Here is a 21,062-nt window from a genome sequence, read left to right as displayed (position 1 = left end):
CGCAAGGGGTGGGGGTGGGGTGGGCAGGTCGCTCCTCAGGGAAACGCAGACGCCTGGGGATGGGGCTGGGCTCAGAGTTGTGTCCCCAGCAAGGGAGGTCACCTGTTGGGCCTCGGTTTCCCCGCCTGGGAAGAGGGGGTGAGGGTCCTGAACCCACAGGAGTGTGGCGGCACCCAACCACAGGTGCCGGGTCGGGAAGCAGTGTGCCAGGCCCGAGGCAGCGGGGGGGGGGGGGGGGGGGGGGGGCGGACCGACAGCCAGCGCTGGGGCCGCCTGCTCTCTGGCCCCTCGGCCAGGTTTCTCCTACGAGGAGGAGGGAAGGGGCAGCTGACCTCGTGCCTCCCAGAGAGGCGGGCTCTGCCCCACGGTGCTGTCAGTTACGTTGAGTCAGCACCCCGGCCCCGGCACCCGGGGCTGTTCTGGGGACCCTTGTACCTGCTGAGGGGTGACTCACACCGGTCTGCAAACCTGTGTCTGGTTTGAGGCTTCCACTCCATCAGGGGAGACAGGCTGCTGCTTGCCTGCAGCCTGGGGTTGACTTGACTCCCGTATTTAGCACACCTGGAGTTCACCTTTGTACCTGCTGAGGGGGTGGGGCTGCTCAGCCTGTGGCGGCTGCTGGCCCTGTCACTTCCAGGGAGGAGGCAGGGAGCGGCAGGCGGGTGGAGGGAGGCTGCATTCACAGACGCTGAGTGGCCCAGGGCTGGCCCACCCAGCCAGCTCCCCCCAAAGCCACCGCCTGGTGGTTGCATGGGCTTCCTGACCTCAGAGGGGCCTGCTGAGCAGCCTCTCCTGCTGCCCGGGGGTGGGGGTCTGCGGTTCTGTCCACCGCCGTCAGCCTCAGTTCCAGAGTGGATGGGCTGGCCCTTTTGGGCCCAGGCCAGGGCCGAGAGCCAGGCCCATGGCCAGATGGGCGAGCTGGGTCCTCCTGGGCTTGTCACTGGTCACACACAGTCCCGGGCCTCAGGGACCACTCCCCAAACTGGGTTGCGTGGGGTCTGAGGGAATGAAGTGGGATGTGGGCTGCGGAGGGGGTGGTGTGCGGGACCGACAGCCCCCAGCGCAGCTCGGCCTCTGGACTGGGCCTCCTCTGGGAGCCACGGGCGGCCTCGGCACATCGCCGCCCCCTCCCCGCTTGCCTGCTCGTTTTAAGGTTTCTCAGCTGTCCCTCGAAGACTGCGGGCCAGGCGGTCGCCAGGCTCCTTCCGCCAGGGGCTTGAAGTCTCCCCAGCTGGTTCCCACAAACCCGCCTGGTTGGAAACTGCGGGAGGCCAGGTGCTCGGCGGGTCCGCTCCCCGTCCTGGGCCACGGAGCACGGGGTGCTGGGCAGGGACAGGAGCCAGTCTGTGCTCGGAGGGCCCGAGACTGTCTGGTCCGGGCGTTTCCCGGGCAGACACAGGCTTTTTGTTTCGTGCCTGATCTTTTTGGTGGAAGAGGCCGCTCAGGGCCTGGGTGGAGGAGGCGGCAGTGGCCACCTGGGACCGGCCCGGGACTGGAGCCGGAGAGAGCGCCCTGGGCCGTGACCGATGGCGGCCGGGGAGTGGGCCGCACGCGTGCTGGGCCTTCATCACCTGGATGGAACATTGTTCTTTCACTCCACGGGGGGCGGGGGCACTGAGCCCCGGAGAGGAGACAGGGCTTAGAGGATCAGAGGCAGGTGTGGGACTCGAACCCGGGCCTCTGGCCTCATGTCCTGGTTTGTGCCTCTCTGCTGCTTTCTCGTGATGTCAAGTTCATGAAAACGGCTTCTGTAACTTGTCGCCTCAGGTCACCTCTCTGAGCTTGTTTCCTCAATGGCAAAAGGGGCCGGCGCTTCCCCCGAGGAGGGCGTCTGGGGCGGGCTGGTGCCCAGGCTGCACCCCAGGAGGCACACGGCGGGCGGGGGTGTGTGGCTGCCGAGGGGTCTGTCATCCCTCCTGTCTATCGGGGGGACTGGGGCCCGAGGGTCCCTCTGCACGGGGTTCATCCATTGATTGATGGATTCACTCGTGCATTGGCCATGCGAGGCACGAAGCCCCGGGCTGCCGGTCCCGGGGCTTCGGGCGGTCTCTCCCCCTGGCGTTTGAGCGTCTTGGTCCGTACCTGCCAGGGATTCGGTTCAGCCCGCACTGCGAGTTCGGCCCAGGTGCCGGGAAAGGGTGGGCCAAGGTGGAGAGGGCCACAGGCCTTTCTGTGGGTCCCTGTTCTTCCGTCCCTGACGGCTCTAGAGCTCCAACTCTGTTTTAAAGGGTGGGTGACCGGGTCCTTCTTCCCTGCACTCAGTTGCAAAGCTGCTGCCTGTCCCTGGCTTCAGCCAGTGGCGCTGGGGCCCTGGGTCCAGCTCGCTCCCATCTCCCCGCATCCGACCCACGTGGCACATGGTGGCTGAGACGTGGCCGTGGATCCCCGCGGCCGCTGGTCGCCCCGAAGGCAGCAGCGCCAAGTTCTCCTGGCTTCGCTCTCGGTGTGAGAAAGCAGACTCGGGCGGGCGGTACCGCGGGGATGGGAGATCGCTTCGTGATGGTTTCCTTCTTCCAAGTACGCGGCGGTGCTGCCTGCAGGTTTACCAGGCAGAGAGGCGAGTTCCCGGGGCAACGTGCTCAAGTGAGTTTGGTAATCTGGCCGCTTGGCTGCGTGGGGCGGCGTGTGTTTGTGTGGCTGATAAGGGAGGTCTGTGGGCTCGGGCTCCTCCGTGTGCCTCCTGCCTGTTGCTTCCTAACCGCAGCAGCTGACGGGGGCCAAGGGGGCCTCCTGATCCGCGTGCTCTCCACCTGCGGCCGCTCACCTCGTCACCAGCACGCGGGAACCCCGGGCCCATCAGTGGCCGGCTCGTGTCCACCGTGGTTCTTCCGGCACACCTAGGTTCGCGTTCTTTCCAAGTTCCGAACTGAGACGCGGAGCGGTCGCCATGGGGCAGCTGGGAGCAGTCTGAGCGGCGATGGTGTGTGTGAGAGAGTGTGCCCACTGCCCCACGCAGCCCGACGGGAGCTTTGCCCCCTGTGTCATGAGGCTTTTGAGGTGGCCCCCTCGATGCTTGCTCCCCCTCGTTGGGTGGACGTCAGTAACTGCGGAAGAGCTTGGAAAAGAGGGTCTAGCTGGGCCGGGGAGCAGGGGCGCGGGGTGCTGTTGCCAGCGGCAGGCCATGCGGGGGTGTGTGGTGCGGCAGGTAGGAGCCCAGGCTGGGTCACAGGGGCCTGAGTGCAGCCCCTGCCTCGGCCTCTCATTGCCGGGTGGCCTGGGCCGGGTCCTTCCTCTCTCTAGTCCCCTCTCCTGGCGCCCCCCCCCCCGTGTCTACATCTAACAACTGGGGAGTTTGAGGGGGGCACCTGGGGAATGATGTCTGTGCCATGCCAACCCTACTGCGCATAGTGAGTGCGCAGGAAACGGTCGCTCACTGATAATTAGGAAGTGGGGACTGGGAGGCAGGGTCACCTTGGAACCATGGCTGCAGATCCTGTGTGTCCGTCTGCCCGTCCAGCCATCCGTCTGCGCGTCTAGCCATCCGTCTGCCCGTCCAACCATCCGTCTGCCCGTCCATCCATCCGTCTGCCTGTCCAACCATCCGTCTGCCCGTCCAGCCATCCGTCTGCCCGTCCAGCCATCCGTCTGCCCATCCAACCATCCGTCTGCGCGTCCAGCCATCCGTCTGCCTGTCCAACCATCTGTCTGCCCGTCCAATCATCTGTCTGCGCGTCCAACCATCTGTCTGTCCAGCCATCCACCTGTGCGCTTATCCATCCATCTACCCATCTTTCCGCCCTCCCACCCATCCGCTCGCCCATCTTTCTGCGAGTCCATCCACCTGTCTACCCACCCTCGTCCATGTGTGCCCGGGGGACAGCCTAGTTCCGAGACATAGCTTCGCGTGCTGGCGCATTTCCTGTATGTCCTCGCTGCATGAGACTGCAGGTCCCCGTTAGCGTCCTGGGGGCCGCCACTCAGATGGGGGGTCGCCGCTGTGCATGCTCGAATGGGGGAGTCGGGGCCGGTGAGCGGCGTCTGTGATGAGTCCGAGGCCCTGGTATGGGGGAGCCCTGACCCCCCTGCACTTCCGCCTGGAGGTCCTGAGTCAGGCCCCTTTGGTCTGAGGAACGACAGGAGAATTGGGGTCGAGGCTGCACCGGTGGGGAGTTGGACTCCGGCAGAACAGCCCCCGCTACACGAGCGTGTTCACAGGGAACGGGGCCACCCATACTAGGGTTTCGTGTGCCGTTTCGAGGAGTGGTGTTTGTAAAAATCATACTTTCTCTCTTGTCCATGTTTTACAACCTGTTCCTTTCATTAGAGTGTTTGTGAAAATGTTGCCTCAATAAATCCCCTCCCACGCCAGCCGCTTACTCGCGGCTCAGAACTCCGCCGAGTGGGCGTGCCTGCCTTTCTTTTATCTCCGTTATTTCTCAGTCGGGCTGCTGCCAAATTGCGGCGTGTTTGTGAATCGCCGCAGCGAGAGCGTCTGGAGCTAAACCGCTCCACACGCCCAGGGTGGAGATTCAGGGTTGTCTGTAGCGGCGCCTCCCTGCGGGCACGGTCCCCCTGCAGAGTGTGGCTGGGAGAGCCTCACCCAGCACCCTCCCGCGGAGAGCCCTGGCCGACCGCTCTGTGGCCGTCCTCGGGGTGCTGCACCCTTGGAGAGGGGGCTGCTGTCACGGGCACCCCCACACACGTCTGTGGCCGGTGCTCAGCCCCGCCCAGCCCCCCGGCCCTGGAGCCTGGCCCCCAGCCCTGACAGCAGGCACTCAGGGACAGTGAGGCCGGGGCTTCTGGGCTGGACCCCGGAGCTCTGGGTGGCCTGCTCCCTGGGGTCACAGGCCCTGAGGTTGAGTCAGGCGGAGCCGAGCAGCGACCCCTCCCGGCCCGGGTGTGTGTGAGCTCACATGAGAGGTGTGAGAACAGGCAGATTGGCGGTGGGCAGGCACCTCGGGGCCGTGAGAGGGGCTGGCTCCCAGCACCCTGCTCAGAAGGATTTGCTGGCAGCCACTCTGGGCCATCCTGATTTCTCTGGGACATGCCTGGGCAGCCGTAGAAGCTGGAGTCTTGAGCCCGGCACGGGAGTGCTGCCCTGTCTCGGGGACCCCCAGGGCAGGGGTCCTGGGAGTCCCATTCTGGAACTCCAGGCCTGGTGTGGGCTGCCCCAGAACCCACCCCTTACCTTCCTGGGGTTCAGACCACATGTCCTTTCCGCAGAAGTCCTTCCTGCCCACTCTGCTCACCTCCCATCCCGCTCCCTTCAGGCCACCCTGGGTGGGACAGTGCTGGGATCCAGCCTGTGCTGTTGCCTGTCTGACCCCGGGCCACCCGGCTGAGCCATGTGGGGCCTTATAAATGCAGATTCCCGGGCCCCATCAGCGTCTGCAGAGCTGCTGTCCGAGGGCTGTCTTCTAAAGTGCCTCCTGTGAACGTGAGGGAGAGGGTTGGCTGCTGGCGTCGGGCACCTAGACCCGGTGGGGAGGCAGGGTCAGAGCGGCCGCGGCCCAGGGTGGGGGGGACCCGGAGCCAAGGCTGCGATCCAGGGTCCAGGCCGCAGACTGCGACGCCCTGCCCTGGAGGCTGCCCGCTTACTCCCGGTCCCTGCACTGAGCAGTAAAGGAGCCGGCAATGTTAAAGGTCACTGGGTGGGGGGGGAGCTGGGAGTAGCACAGACAGCAGCCTGGGGAGCCAGCTCTTGGGAGCTGTCTTTGTCCCCACCCTCCCCTCCTTCCTGGGAGGGGAGCTCTGTGGGCCCAGGTGGCCTTAGCTGGTTGTCCGTGGGGCGGGGGGGGGGGGGGGGAACGGGAAGGAAGGGCAGGTGTGTGTGTCTTCCTTTCATTCATTAACTGGGACAACGCGGAGAGGCGGAGGGAGGAGCTGGGGAAATGTCATCCTTTGGCATTTATGTTTTCAGGTGAGGCAGGCCCGCGGGAGAGTGATGCCTGGGGAGGCCAGCCCCTGCGGGCGGTGCCCCTGCTCCTGTCCTTTCCCAAGGGCCACCCCCCACCCGTCCTCACTGCCATCTCAGGGGTCTCACGTCTGCCCCCAGCAGCTCAACTCCCCTGTCCCCAGGTCTCCAGAGTGGGTTGTCCTGTGGTCTCGCTGAGACTCGAGCGGGGAAGCACGTGGCCTGTGCTGGGCATGTCTAGCCCTGCAGAAGGAGCCTGGCTGTCTGGACAGGACCCCAGAGCCGGGCCCCTCACAGGCCACTAGTGACAGGTTCCAGCTCGGGGCCGAGTGGCCATGATATCTGGGCCGAGGCCACACCGGCTGGAGGAGCCACGCTGGGCCCTGGGCCACGGGCCCACGGACACGTCGGGGGATGTCTCCTGCGCCCGCTTCACTCTCTGTGGCTGCTCCCCCATGTATGTAGCTCCGCCTTCGCACTCACGCCAGGTGGGCGAATGGGCTTTGTCTCCCGTGTCCGCGAGGATGGGCCCCGGGCGCCTCGGGCTGCCGGTGCCGAAGGGCGGGTGGGGAGGAGGGTGGCAGTTGATTGGTGGTGTCCGGCACGGCCGGGGCAGGAGAGCGGCGGCTAGTGTGTCCTGCAGTTGCCAGCCCCCCACCCCCCGCGCTAACATTTCCCGCTTCTGCGGAGGACTGGAAGGGCGGATGGTGGCGTTGCTCTGATGCAGGTCCTTGGTAAATATTCAGAGCTCTTTGCGCCAAGAATAACGTCCAAAGCCAAGTGGCTTGTGAGAGAGCCCCCACCCCCGCAGGGCTGCCGAGCCCGTGGGTCCCGGCCCCTGGAGCACAGCCCCCTGCCGGCGGGCTGCACACAGCACGTGGTTCGCTGGCCAAGTCCTCCGTCTTGCAGGCTGAGAAACAGCCCTTTTGGGAGGTTTGGGTTTTGCTTCCAGCCTTTGAAAAATTGCTGCAGGAAGGAGAACCACCTGAAAGGAATGTGCCCCAGCTGGGGGGGGGGGAACTTGGGCAGGTGACCCGGCCTGTTCTCCGGTCCCCAAACGTGCTCGTCAGGACAGGCCGTGGCGGAGCGCAAGGGCTCCCCAGGGCGAGGCCCGTGGAGGGGCCCCTGGGCTCAGCTCCCGGGGCGCCCCGCACCCAGCAGTGTGTCTGGACTTAGCAAGTGGTCATCACGGGTCACGTTGAGGTTCTGTCCCCAGTATACAGTGCACACACAAGCTTGCACACTCACAGAAGCACGCACATGCCAGTGGACACACACGGACAAACCCACTCACGCGTGCTCACTCCATGAAGTCTCCGGGTGGAGGCTGGGCTGCACTTCCTGGGCGCCCCGTGGTGCCCGTGGCGAATCGGGAGCAGCTTCTCGCCGTGCTCGAGGATTACGCTCGGCGCCCCTCTCCCCGACCCAGTCTCCCGGGATCGCCAGCAGAGCCTGGTGCCTGCTTGCTGCCGGGCATTTTGAGGGTCTGTTTGATAATGTCCCTCCCCCTCCATCCCCCCCCCCCCCCGAGGCTTTTGGAGCTGGGAGTGGGGTGGGGGCCACTGTCCACTGGGCAGGGCTGGGGTGGGCGGGGGCCTCAGCAGAGGGAGGAGGGAGGAGTGGCTGCGGCTGGTCACCGAGCAGGCCATAGCTCCCCTTGTGACAGTTCCGCCTGTCCAGGGACGTCCTGCCAGGGCCCCCTCAGCCCGCAGCTGGGCAGCCCGAAGCTGTCAGCGCACCAAAATGACACAGTGGGTGCCGTCAGCACCAAACAGGTGTCCAGCCTCACAGTGTTGAGCTGCGCTGCTTTTTCCCTGAGACGACGCGGACTCGGTGTGCGGCGGGCGCTCTCTTTCCACAGAAGCCTCCCGACAGCCCTGCCGTGACTTTCTGTTTTCTTGTGAAGTGACAGAAGCGTCTCTCCGTCTCCCCCAGGTCATCTCTGCGGTGTCCAGGCTGTCCCTGCACAATGTGGCCCAGAACAAAGGGATCAGGTAAGCCCCCTGGAGCGCACGTCCCTCCACCTGCTCCTCCCAGACCTGGGAGTACCCAGCGTCCCCTCCACCTGCGTCCTCCCTGTGGCTTTCCCATGCGCTGTCGAGTTGCCGGCCAGTGGCGGCCAGCAGGGACGGGAGGAGGGCAGAGACCGCCGCCCACTCACACCGGGGAAACCTCACAGGCAGGTGGCTGCAGAGTCCCTTTCCATTTAGGTAACGAGATCGGAAATTAACCCTGTCACAGAGCCCTGGCCACGTGCGGGAACGAAGTAGCTGGCGCTGGTTTGTAATGAGAGGAGAGGAGGGGCCTGCCCACTTGGGCTCCCTCGGCAGGACAGTCCCCACGTGGTTTTCATTGTTTGGAGCCCTGCGACCCCTGCGGTCTGGCCGCTTGTCTCGGGCACTGGGATGGGTCACGCCGCCCGGGGGGTGGGGAAGGGCAGCCCCACACGACCGGGGCCATTGCCGATCCCGGCCCCCTGGTCAGGGTCAGAGAGACGTCTGAATGGACACCGGGCTCCTGGCCGGCCAGAGACGAGCGCGGGAACTGCCCTTTCTGGACGTTTCAGGGGGACGTGGACCAGCAGGGGTGCAAGAGGGGCTTGGGAGGGCGGAAACGGCCCCCAGGTGTGAGGAGGTTGGACTCTGGGGGGGCTTCATCCTGTTGTTGTCTGGGGGCTGCTGCCCACCTGCAGGCTGGGATCCCCGGCCCGTGGCTCCGGGTGGACCTGGGCCGGCTCGGCTGCCCTTGGCGGGCTGGGGGTTCAGGTTCCACGTCACAGGGACAGATGCCACCATTAGGGACTCACTGAGAGGACTTAGAAATTCCACTGAGTTCAGGGTTTAAAAAAACGTCACACGATAGTCTGTTTTAAAGTGTTTCGAAACTACACGTTAACCACGTACAAAAGCGTATTTACGGTGTGGGGTGTGAAGAGTGACTACCAAGCCCTCTGTCCCGGCGGCACGCGGCGTCCATCCCGGGACATCGCCGAGCCCTCGCCAGGGCCGGAACCAGCGCAGTTCACACCCGTCTCACCAGAACCAGTGTCGTCTCTGGACCCAAGCCAGAACGGGGTTTTTCTGTGCTGTGCTCCCCAGAAACGCCCGTTGGTCCCGTGTCCCTGGCCTGTGGTGACATGCTGTGGTTTCCCTGCCCGGCCGGCTTCCAGCACATCCTGCATCTGCAGGCACATCGCACACCCACGGAGTCTGCGCCTGTCATTTTACCTGCTCTTTGCGGTCCCTCCTCTAAGTTCCTCCACCCTCCTCCCTGCCCTGCCCCCCGGGGGCCCAGGGGCCCAGGGGCCCTGGGGCCGGGAACACAGTTAGGTTCTTGGGGGTGCACAGGCAGCCTGGCTCTACGCAGGTGGGGTCCTGCCAAGGCCTCCGGCTGTTACCCCCCTCCACCCCCTGGCCCCTGCTGCCGGCCCTGACGGCCTCTGCCTCCCTGGGGCTTCACAGCTGGAGACGCGCCCCTGCGGGGACTCCGAGGTGGGGGAAGCTTTGGGGAGCCGGCCCTGCGTCTGTCCCGGGTGTGCGTCCTGCCCTCTGATTGGTGTAGAGCCCCTGGGGGCGGGGGCGGGGTGCTGCCGCTCCCGGCCTTCTTGCCGCAGTTCGCCCGTCTCCCGTGGCCCCCGCACCCCAACGGCCGCGGCGCTGCGGCCTGAGCTTCACTCCGACCGGGGGGGGGGGGGGGGGGGGGCAGAAGCACACAGTGAGTCCTCAGCCCGGCAGGTGTGATTGGAAACCACTCTCTTTCCTCTTGAGTCCGGGAGCCCCTGGGCAGCATGTGGGCCCCAGGTGGGAAATGAAGCCCCAGCCCTGAAGGACGCCGTCCCCTAGGGAGATGGTGAGCAGAGAGGGTGGAGAGGTGGGCTTTGGCCATGGTGGGACCCGTGTCCCCCCTCGCTGGGGGCCTTGTGCGGGAGGGTGCTGCTCTGGGTGTCTCCCCAGAGATGTGGGTGAGGTGGGATGACTTGGGGGGCTTCTTGGGGCTTCTGGAGATGAGGCTTAGCTCAGGACTGGCCCCGACAAGGGCTCCGGAAACATTTTTTGAAAATATTTTATTTATTTATTTTTAGAAAGAGGGGAAGGGAGGGAGAAAAGGAGAGAAACATTAACGTGTGGTTGCCTCTCACTTGCCCCGAACTGGGGACCCAGCCCACAACCCAGGCATGTGCCGTGACTGGGAATCGAACCTGCAACCCTTTGGTTCTCAGGTCGTCACTCAATCCACGGAGCCACTCCAGCCAGGGCAGCATTGTTTGTTTTAATGAGCCCCCCCCCCCCCACCCGCCGGCTCTGTGGCTCTGTCTGCAGGAAGATCTCGGTTGCAGTTCATTTCAGGAGAGGGCGGAGGGAGGTCAGCAGAGGGGGCGGGTGCGGGGCACAGGCCAGGCTCCAGCCCCTGGTGCTCCCCTCCCTGTGGGGCCGTGGGGGTGACAGTTATCCCGGCCGATGTGCGACAACCAGGGGACCCCCGCCCCCCGAGCTTTGGTGTCCAGTTCTCACAGGGAGTCTGTCCCAGAGACACCGCCGAGCTGCCCCCCGCCCCCCAATGGTTGACCTTGGTCTCCGGCCCCTCCAGAGGAAGGGTTCTCCCGTGTGGCCCAGGCCCCCCAGTGCTTCACTAGCAGAGACTCTCAGCTTGGCCCACAGCCCCAGGTGGCAGACACTCTATCAGGCAGGACGTCCCCAGGCCCAGAGGCTCCCTCCCGGAGCTGGGCCAGGCCCTGACCTTTCTTGGGCTGAGCCTGCTGTGGGGTGTGGACATCCCAGGTCTGCTGAGTTAACCCTTCACTCCCACCTGGGGAGGAGGAGGAGGAGGAGGAGGAGGGGAAGGAGGAGGCAGGTCTGCAAGCAAAAGCATCAGGGCCTGCTGTGGTAGGGCGCCTTCACAGGAAGAACCCTGCCTGCACCCCTCGTCACTGCTTCTCCTCCACTACCGTGCGCTCCCCCTCCTTGTCTGGGCCCCGATCCAGGCCGTTTCCAGGGTCCTTTCTGCCTGTGGCCCCTGGGAGCTCAGGGCTGGCAGCCTGTGCTCTGTGGCCACCTCATGCAGCCTGAAGAGTTCTGGGTGTCCCCTGGTCCATGACCCCTGAGTGGGCCTCTCAGGCCGCTGGACGCTGAAGGGCCACTAGGGAGCCAGAACTCTCTTTTTCAGCTGGAGTGAATTCTCAGTGTGCCCAGCACACCCCTGCCCAGATCCAGGCACAGCAGAACTTTCTAGGACTGAAAGGAAAGCCCCTCGTCCTGCACTGGCCGCAGGGACTATCCCCTGGGCTCCCTGCTGCCCGGAGTGTGGCCTGGGAGCTTCACCCCGATGCCCTCGTGAGTTACGGACCAAAAGGTGAAGCAGCTTCGGCCATACAGCAGCCCGGGGCCCCTTGGGGTCTCCTGGTTCTGCCCCCGACAGGTGTCCACCTTTTGTCTCTGGTGGCCGGAGGTGCCCGTCCACCCGGCTGGTGGGCCTGCCCTCGACCCCCCCCCCCGACCTTCCTGAATCGTCTGAGGGTGCTGACACCTCTGAGGCCAGGTGACCGCAGGGCCTGGGGCTGGCTGTGGAGGCCCAGGCATGGTGCGTTTCTCGAAGGGCCCTCGCCGCCGTCCTGTCCTGCGTGAAGCCCCGTCCTTCTCCTGGAGTCTCTCCTGTGTCTGCAGACGTGGCCCTGGCTCCTGGGGGCCTGGCTCCCGGGCACAGGCTCTCCCCGTGGTCCCTGTTCTGTCCGGTGCCGCCCGGTTCCTTGCAGGAACCAGACCTGCACGAGGGTGGAGACAGGGACAGGCCTGGCAATCGCCGCTTGCTTATTGGCCGCTCAGCCTGTCAGCAAGATGTTTTAATCGTCCCACCTGGTGGCATCGCGTCCTGGCCACCTGTCCTCGCTGTGCTCGCGGCAGGGGGACAGGCTGGCCGCGGGAGCCCCAGGCCAGCCCGGTGGAAGAGCCTGCGTTCCTCTCATTACGATGCCAGCGTCGGCGTCACCGGTGCTGGCTGTGGGGGTGGGGGCATGCCTCCCCTCCTCTGTCACCCGCCGCCGGAGGGAGGTTCCTGGGAACGCTTGTGTGCGCTTCCCCCCGTGGCTGCCGTGAGGGAGCGAGAGCGGGAAACAGACATATTTTCCCAAAAATGCGTTAACCGGCTGTGTCACGCTGGCGGGGAGTGGCTTCACTCACGCTGGGGGCTCACGCCTGGTGGTCAGAGCGAGGGTGGGCGGGTGCCGTGGCTGGGGTGTGGCGTCAGGAAGACAGGTCCCCGAGCTGCGAACGTGAGCTCGTTGGGACGAGGGCTCTTTGCGGCCGTAATGAAATTACACCTCCTGAGATGAGACCATCCTGAGGGCCCGGTGGCCCTTACAGCTGACAGTGGACAAGTGTCCTTCTGAGAGACACACACGGGGGAGGCCCAGGGGCAGGAGGCCAAGGCCAGATGGGGACGGGCAGGCTCTGACCCTGTGGCCCAGACCTGGGTGCCGAGCCGAAGCCAGAGGCTGGCAGGCAGGGAGGTTCGGGGTTCAGAGGCCCCTCCAGTCAGCAGGGAAGGGAGGGTGGCCTCCTCGTTCACAGGTGCCCTGTCCCCAGTGACAGGCAGTGCTGGGAGCAGCAAGAGTGGGGGACACTCGGGGGTCACCTCCGCGCGGACACTTACCATCTCCTTGCTCACCACCCAGCCTCACCTGCCTGCCCTGCCCCCACACCCGCCAGACCTGCCTCTGCAGACGTCAGGCCTGTGGCCGTGGCTTCACCTCGGTGTCGCCGCCCCTCGGAGGCAGAGACCCACCTCCCTGAGTGCTGACCCTGGCTTAAGATCCCGGTGGTAGCCCCCAGGCCAGCTCATGCCACTGTGTCCCCGGCCCCCAGGGGACCCCTGCCCCACCTGGCCCTTCAGCACCCTCCCTGCTCCGCTCCCGCCTCACTGAGCCCGCCTGTCCCCGAGGGTGCAGGGCGTGCTCACCTGTTGGAGGGGGCGGGCTGCCTCTTTCCACCATAAATCATGACCACTTGCAGAGCCCCCCCCGCCCCCGCCCGTCCCCCCGATACGCCCAGTGCTGTGGGAAGCACCTCCACGCTGCGTCTCAGAAAGCCTCGCAGCACACCTGTGAGGCAGGTGGCTTCTCTTCACTGCTCAGGTGAGGTCACAGGTTGGAAGCTCACCTCTCTTGGCAAGTTCATGGCCTAGGAAGCCGTGTGGCTAGCTTGTAGTCCCCCTGTCTGGTCTGAGGCTGGAATTCTGAACACAAAATCGGACTTTGCTCTTCAAACCAGCCCCCCGCCACCTCCTGGGAGAAGCCCCCCCGATTTCCCCAGACCAGGACTGTGTCCCCCCCTGGATCCCCCAGAGCCTTTCCCCTGCCCTCTCTGCCTGTGTGGCCCTCACAGTGGGTGTGGGTCCCCCTCATGTGTGACATGGGCGCAGCCTGGGCTGGGTGTGGGCGGGGGAGAGTACGGCCTGGCGCTGCCCCCCCACCGGCCCCCCACGACAGCCTGCCTGCACTGGCGGGGCCGAGGAAGTCTCTGGTGATCGTCGGGCGGGGTAGCAGGAGAGCCGGTTTCATGGCGCAGCCTTGGGCTCTGCCGCCTCCCCGCCAATTAGCGGCAGCACCCGGTGGCTTTTCAGTAATTAACAGGCCTGCCGGGCCTGCAGGCCATGCTTTCCAAGTGCGACTTAGGTTGGCCTGGCTGAAGGTGATGGGATTAAGCACAAACACCGAACCAAACCAACACAGCCCTCACAGACACACCGGTGTGGTGCTGGCCAAGGGGACGGGGTGGGGGGCGTCGGACGGAGACTTGGCCTGGGGTGGTGAGCCCCCAATACAATGTACACGTGATGTCTTAGAGAATTGGACCCCGAAAAGCTGTACCATTTTATTGACTAACATCACCCCAATATATTCCACTAACGATGAATTTTAAAACATCTTTAAAGAGAAAGGAGCAGAGGTGTATCCTTACCTTGGGGTGCAGCCACCCACCCCGCACCCTCAGTGCCACTCTCCTCACTCTGACACTGTCCTCTGTCCCCCGGAAGCCCCACCCTCTCCTGCCGGGTTCCCTCCTGGGTCCTGTCCTCCTGGTGGGGGTGCTGCCACCCCAGGGGCGCTCTGGGGGGCCCACAGCCACACCCCATGGCCGGAACTGCCCTGGAGCGTGGAGGCTGTGCCGTCTCACGGGATGAAAGAATCCTGCTGCCTGACCTGGCTTCCTCACTGGCCCCAGGGTGCTGGGCACAGGCAGAGGGAGAGGCTGGGGCTGGGCGGACGTGGGTCTCCCACTCGGGGTATATCTGCCCAGCTGGGTCCACAGCTCACACAGGGGTCGCCTGGGCCCTGTTTCCTTCTGTGAGAAGCCGACAAGCCTGTTGCTTGTCTGGCAGAGCTGAGCAGGAGCCCGTGATGGAGGACAGGCTGGGGGCCCAGCTGGCCACAAGACCTGCTCACCTTGCTCTCACCCTTCTCCGCAGGCCTTTTCCCTCAGAGGAGACGGCAGAGAACGATGACGATGTGTACCGCAGCCTGGAGGAGCTGGCTGAGTAAGCAGCCGGGCAGGAGAGGGATGGGGATGGGCAGGAGTGGGGGGCGTGAATGCGGGGGGCCCCCCCCGCCCGGGGCCTCAGAGCCCTGCCTGGATGTGTCACCCTGACTGGTGTGGGGGCCCCCAACAGAGTGGGGACCTGGCTTCTGTAAGCTCTCAGACAACAGGCATTTCTGCACCTCACGCCCCCCACCATGTCTGGAAGGGTCCCCAGCCTGTCTGGAGGTGACATGGGTGTGGTCTTCCTCCCCGTCATTGATCCAGGGAGCCTACTTTTCAAAGCTGCAGGCAGAGCAGGCCCGGCTGGACTGGGCCGGCCCGGTGCTTCGTGGGGGTTGCGGGTGTTTCCAGAGTGGGGCCCTGGGAACACAGGTAGCGTGCAGGCTCAGGTGGCCTGACTGAGTGGGCGTGGGGTTGAGACCAGGCCACTGCAGCCATCGGGGTGTCTCCCGTCTTTGCGACACTTTGTGTCCGCCTCACCCCTCTCTGTGAGGACCACCTTGCTGCACCCGCATGCGGCCAGGCCTGGCCATCTGTCCTGGGCTGCTCACCTCATGGTCCCAGAGCCCTCGAGGGACCAACGGGAGTCCTTGGGGGCCTCTCTCGGTAGGGATTGCCTGGCCATCTGTGGCCAGCTGTGGCCAGGTGGGATCGTGTGGCCTGCTGCTCTGGGAGGGGCCGTGGGTGGGGGTGGGCAGGGGTGCCCTGTGCTGCAGGAGGGGAGGCTGGGCTTCAGGAGGGACTGGCTCACCCAGGCCCAGGGTGGCCCCTGGCGGCTCTGACCTGGCCAGCCACTGCCCTCAGGCCAGGCTCCCTGCTGATGGGGGGCCTCACTCCAGCTTCACGGCACACTTTTTTGAGTCCCCAATAAATGGCAGCTGCCCACTCTGACCAGTCCCAGAAGTCAGGGGGATTTCGAAAAGGTCCCCATGTGTTCGTCCGCCTTTGAGGTGTGGGGCTGCATGTGGCTTGTGGCTCAGCCCCCCTGCAGGAGTGAGGAAACCAGGCTAGGAGAGGCCCAGCGAAGGGCAGTATCTCAGGGATGAGGACCCGTGGCCCCTGGCCTCCTCGGCCCTGTTCCAGCCTCCTTCTTGCTGAACCCAGGGTGGGACTGCATCCCGTTCCCCCTCGGCATTTTCCACCTTCTCATCTGCCACAGCCCAGCCCCAGTGTCCCCCTCTCTGGGAAACTCCTCACACTCCACCTGCCCAGCCAGCATCACCGCTCCCCCCCCACTGAGCACCCACACCCTGTCAGCTGTCCGTGGGGCGCACTGGGGCCAGATGGTTGAACGCCTGTCTCCCACGGGCTGGAAGGTTCCGAGATCAGACCCGTGTCTTTGTCACGCACACCGCGTTCGGGTCTGGGAGCAGCGTGGGCTGTGCCCACGGCACCGGCAGGTCCCGGGTGACCGTGGAGGTGCTCACAGGCCCCTCACGGCCCCTATAGCCCCCCGGCCCATGGTTGCCCTGTGAGGCCTGTTCTGCAGCTGCCCCATTTTATAGATAGGGAAACTGAGGCCAGAGGGCGAGCCCTGGTCCGTGTCACCCCTCTAGCCATTGGACCCCAGGTCTGTGCCCTGACCTCTTGGCCGGGCAAAGTTGGAGCCCCCAAGAGCCTGCGCAGCCCCCCCGCCCTGTGCAGAGGGTGAAGTCCCTCGTGATCTGCCGTTTCTCCCGAGTCACCAAGCTGGGGGTGGGGGGTGTGCCCTCCGGAAACCTCCCTCAGTGGTCCTCAGACCGAGGGCTCCTTGTGCAGCCAGGCCGAGGCATGAAAGACCCCTCAGAACTGGCCAGGGACCCCTCGGCGGCCACCCCTGGGGTTCCCGGCTGTCCCCGACGGCTTGTGCGTGGCCTGCGTCTAGGGTTCCCGTGCAGTGAGCCAGGCAGCCGCGACCTGGTGCGCCTCCCGCGTGGCTGAGCTGTGGAACCAAAGCGTGGGCTGTGGCCCCTCAGCCAGGGCGCGTGTGGCTCCACACGGTTCGGCGGCCTGTTTCACGGCGTTGAGAGCGAGCCTTTTCATCCAGCGAGCTCCTCGCGGCCACCGTTACTGCAGGCGTAAATCATGAATTGTAGGAACGGGACGGATTTGAGTCTTTCACTTGCCGTTGGGTCCCAGCGGCCCCAAGTTTAATGAATTTTTCATGCTCTACCTCCTTCTCCTTCCACTGGAAAGTGAGGTTTCCCAGCATCCTGTCCCGTGGGCCCAGGGTTATCTTATCCATTGTGGCGGTTTACAAGACAAGAAGCAGCGCCGCTTCTCACCTGGCCGCGGCGGGGAGAGGCACGGCGGCTGTGCGCTGTGCCCGTCTGTCCCTCTGTCCACCCGTCGAGGCTGGGCTGGGGCGGTGCCTCGCTCTCCTCTGGGCGGCCCGAGCTGGGGACTGACATGTTGAGCAGAACCTGCTCATTGCTTCCTTTGGGCTCTTGGCCAGGGGTCGGAAGTTGCCCAGACCTGGTGCTCTGCAGCTGTTTGGGGACCGTCAAATGTGTGGTCCGGGTGCTGTGCACTCTCCCACGCGGGGGACCTGGTGTGGCTCCCGGCTGGGCCCCCGGGGAGGGACCGCCCTGCGCCAGTGTCGGCTTCCCTCCATCCATTCGTTCCGTCATTCGGTCATTCGGTCCTGGATTCGTTCAGTGGCCGACTGGTTACTCAGCACTTGCTGTGTTTCCAGGAACCGGAAGCATAAAGGGCAGGGAGACTCCCCCACCCCGCCTTTCTGGGCATCGGGGGTGGGGCGGGGGCTGCCGAGGGGTGTGGGTCTCCCATGTGGACCCTCCCAGAATGCCTCTGAGAGAGGCCGTCCTCTCCTGAGAGAGGGTCCTGTCCAGGGCCCTCACTGCCCCACGGTCACCCACCCTGGGGGGCATTGGGGGCCCTGCAGCCTCAGGCCACCCACACAGCTCTGCATCAGAGCTGCTCCCACCTACACAACGAGGGCTGGCCTGATGGGCCTGCTCGACGCGCCTTGTTCCCGAGCCACCAGGTGAGACCCGTTGGACGGGCCTGGGAGCCCCGGCCCTGTCGTGTCCTACGCGGGTGGCCTCTGGCAAGTCTCCCGCCTTTCTGTGCCTCGGTTTCCCTACATGTGACATGTGGTGTCTGTGCCTGCCTCGGGGACGATGGCCAGTGACCTCGCGGCAGCACGGCCTCGGCAAGCACAGTGCCACCACCCAGGCAGGGACGGTGGGTCCCCTCCTGTCCCCCCCCACCCCTGTTTTACCAGGAACGTGGCCTTTCTCCCGGCTCCCAAGTGGCTGTGGCCATGCCGTCCAGAGAACCACACACAGGCCATATGTGCGACTATGAATTTTCTATCAAAAAAAAAAAAAAAAAAAGGAACAGGTGAAATCAATGTTAAGAATGTATTTTTATTTGACCCAATACATCCGAAATATTATCTGGCTGGACACATGACCAGCACCACCGGTCATGGTGAAGTAGCTGGCATCCCCATGTGTGACTCGCCACGTCTTGGAGCTCACGGCCACGGGGGGCGTGTGGCCCCGTGAGTGCAGCGTGGGCCTCAGGTCCGGGAGCCGGGGCAGAGCCCATGTGCCCGAGCGGGTGATGCTGGACGAAGGCGACCTTCTCAAGGTCTCTACGAGCAGTTTGGGGGCCACTGAATAATGTGTAATTGAACGAGAGAGCAGCGGGTCAGAAAAGTTAACAGAAAGTATTGCCGCCTGAGAAATGCTTTATCAAGCAAACCAGGAGGCTTGTAAATCGCCCCACTGATTAGCACCTGGCATTGCCATACTGGCTGATCCCTCCCTGAGACCCCGCCGCCTTCACTCTGGGGTGTTCCCGGGAGTCTGGGGGTGCCTTTCCTTCCCTCTGGCACCTGCCCGAGCCCTGGGCCGGCCTTCGGGGAGCCTGCCACACGGGGCTGGGAGGGGCACACGGAAGTCTGACATGGTGGGAGCCCAGAGTGGGGCTGGGCCCAGTGCCCTGGGCTCAGGTGGGCCGCACGCAGCCTTGCCTCCCGCCGGGGGTGTGAGCAGGGTGCCCACGGGCCGGGTCACCGCACTGCGCCCCAGACCCCTTGTGATGTGCACCCCCCGCCACTCCCTCCAGGCAGCCGCGGCCATCGGAGGCCCTCTGCTTCACGGATGTCTGAGACTGCCACCTTGCCCGTGCCCAGCTCGGGACCGTGCTCTGGGAGCCGGCGCCTTCCCGCACCGACCAGCAAGGTCCCGGGCAATGTCTGTGTCACGCTGGGCAGAGCGCCAGGCTGTCGGGGACCAGAGCTCCTCGGCCCGCGCAAACGTCACTGCCACTTTCTAGAAGCATCTGCGTCTCTGAGGTGACTCTGCCCCGTCAGCCTCCCCACCGGGACCGTGGGGTTCGCGGCCCAGCGTTGGGCCCAGCGCAGAGCTGACCAGGAGAAGCATCCACCTGACCCGTCATCTCAGTGTTTTTATCTCGATCACTGCATTTCGTGAATGTCTGACTACTTTCATGATTTTAATTAAAAACCCCTTCTTGGCTGTTTTAAAAACTTTCCCTTCTTCCATAATGTGGAGCGCGCACGGAAAGCCTGTGCTGCGGTTCCGTCGTTCCAGACGGCGCGCGGCCTGCGTTCCTGCGCTCGCCGACCGGGACTCCACAGCAGGGGGGGGGCGTTTCGCTGGGGGGGAGTGCCGGGAGTGTAGGAAGCAGAACTTAAAAAAAAGATTTATTTACTTATGCTTAGGGAGAGGGGAAAAGGAGGGAGAAAGAGAGGGAGAGAAACACCCATTGTGTGCCCTGGCCGGGGACCCGACCTGTAACCCAGGTGTGTGCCTAGACCAGGAATCGAACCTGTGACATCTCGTTTTGTGGGGTGATGCTCCAAATAACCGAGCCACACCGGTCCGGGTGGGAAGCAGGGCTCTGGGTGCCCCTGTGGCTGTGTGGTGAGGCCGAGGAGGGGAGCTCAGGCCGTGACCGCAGGGGACTACAGTTTTCTTTCCTGGGCTCCAAAGGCTTTGGATAGCAGGTGTTCTGCAGAATGGGGAGAAGGAAGGGGCGGTGCCTGCAGTTTTGAGGTTTTTCCCTCCCGAGTTAAGATGCCTGAGCATGGGGCTGGGTCAGGCGCACCTCGGGCGCTGGGGGAGAGTTAGAGAGGGGAGCAAATGGCGCCAATGTGCCGCGTCTTTCCTTTGAGGGTGAAGAGCAAGCTGAGAACTTGGTAGTGGACGTGGGCTGGGGTGACACCCCCCTCCAGAATGTATTCCCCTGTTTGGGTCTCGTGCTCTTGTCCCTTCTCCGAGTTCATGGGGAAGGGACTGTGTCGCCTACCGGGAGGATCTCCAGCTTCTCTGCAAGGTGCTCGCTGTGGACGGGATCGGAGAGTTTGCAGCCTTTTCCTGGAGGGCGCTCCCCACACTGCAGACGGCGCTCTCTCACCGGCTTGAGGGGTCAGAGGAAAGAAACTTCAGGACTAACTACGGAAATAATCAAAAACCAGAGAGGCGTCCGAGCAAGGAGGGCGGACGAGGTTGATGGACCAGATAAGAGAATTCCAGAACAGACCCACACCAACGGGACCTCAGCAGTCCAGTGGGGAAAGAAGTTTCCGACAGATTACCCAGGAACACCTCCGCCGGTCCCTCCGGCCAGCCACAGGTCCACTGGAGCTGTGCCGGAGACCAGCGTGGACACACCCCCGGCGCCGCTCTCGGGGATGCTGCCAGAGAAAATCCCTTGCAAACTGGGAGACAGCAGAGATTTCTTACCCGAGACACAAGGGTTTCTTAGGACCCGACGGGGCCGAGTCAGGACCACGGAAGACACAGTTGAGAAATCGGGCTTCATCAACATGATGAATGAATTCTTATCCAGCGATACCGTGAAGGAAACAAGTAGCCAAAGCCAGAGGCTGAAAAAAGTTCACAGAACGTGCCTGACAAAGAACCTTCGCCCCAACTCCACAAAGAACGCCTAGAATTCCGTCAGCGCGACAGGCAGCGCGTTCGTAGACGAGGCCTTCTGCAAAGGAAGATACGCAAACACGCTAAGTCCGTGGGAGAGCCTGGGCCCGCTGGTCTTCAGGGCAGCTGCAAGGGAAGCCGCCTGGCGGTGCGCTGGACAGCCAGGGCAGGGGCTGAAACGGACAGCGCGCCCCAGGCAGAGCCGGGCTGCCTGGGCTGCAGCCGCGCTGGAAGGGCCCTGGGCCGCGGCTGGAGTTACCCTAACCACGCCTCCCCTGTCCACTCCTGGGTGCGTTTCCTTTCCAAAGGCCGAGTGTGCGCACACCCACGTGTCACAGCGGCTTTTATGTACAACAGCCCACACGCAGAGGCAACCAGGTGCTCACCCAGAGGAAGTTGACCACAAGGGGCAGTCTGTCCACGTGGTGGGCAGCACCCAGCGACAAAACTGAACGGGCTGCGGACAGCGGAGGCTCGGCTGCACCCCCGAGACGCGGTGTTGGGACGAAGCCGGGCACAAAGGGACCACCACACACGATGCCGTCCATAGGGTGTTCTAGAACAGACCAGACCAGTCTCTGGTGAAGAACAGCCGGCAGGGTGGGGGGGGGGTGCGGATTGTTCCAGAATGTTTAGGGGGGTGAGAATGTTTGGTGAGGGACGGCTGTGAGTGGCACGGGGGTGTCCGTCCGTCTGTCTCATTGCGGTCTCATCGACGTAGCTAAGGCTGCGTGCCAGTCTGTAGAGACTTCAGCAAAAAAA

The 21,062-nt window shown here is 64.3% G+C and overlaps 1 protein-coding gene across 2 annotated transcripts in view; it reads left to right on the top strand.

The window, feature by feature from the left end:
* Positions 1-21,062, top strand: part of VAV2 (vav guanine nucleotide exchange factor 2) — a 100,727-nt gene that overhangs the window by 47,106 nt on the left and 32,559 nt on the right. For both annotated transcript variants that reach the window (XM_045196800.2, XM_053919034.1), the window contains exons 3-4: positions 7,790-7,848; positions 14,315-14,383. In XM_045196800.2, coding sequence (XP_045052735.1) covers positions 7,790-7,848; positions 14,315-14,383 — 128 coding nt within the window. The remainder of the gene's footprint in view (positions 1-7,789; positions 7,849-14,314; positions 14,384-21,062) is intronic.

This window comes from Desmodus rotundus, chromosome 1, assembly GCF_022682495.2.
Source record: "Desmodus rotundus isolate HL8 chromosome 1, HLdesRot8A.1, whole genome shotgun sequence".
In the NCBI taxonomy this organism is placed as follows: domain Eukaryota; kingdom Metazoa; phylum Chordata; class Mammalia; order Chiroptera; family Phyllostomidae; genus Desmodus; species Desmodus rotundus.
This window is presented reverse-complemented; position numbering and strand designations above follow the sequence as displayed.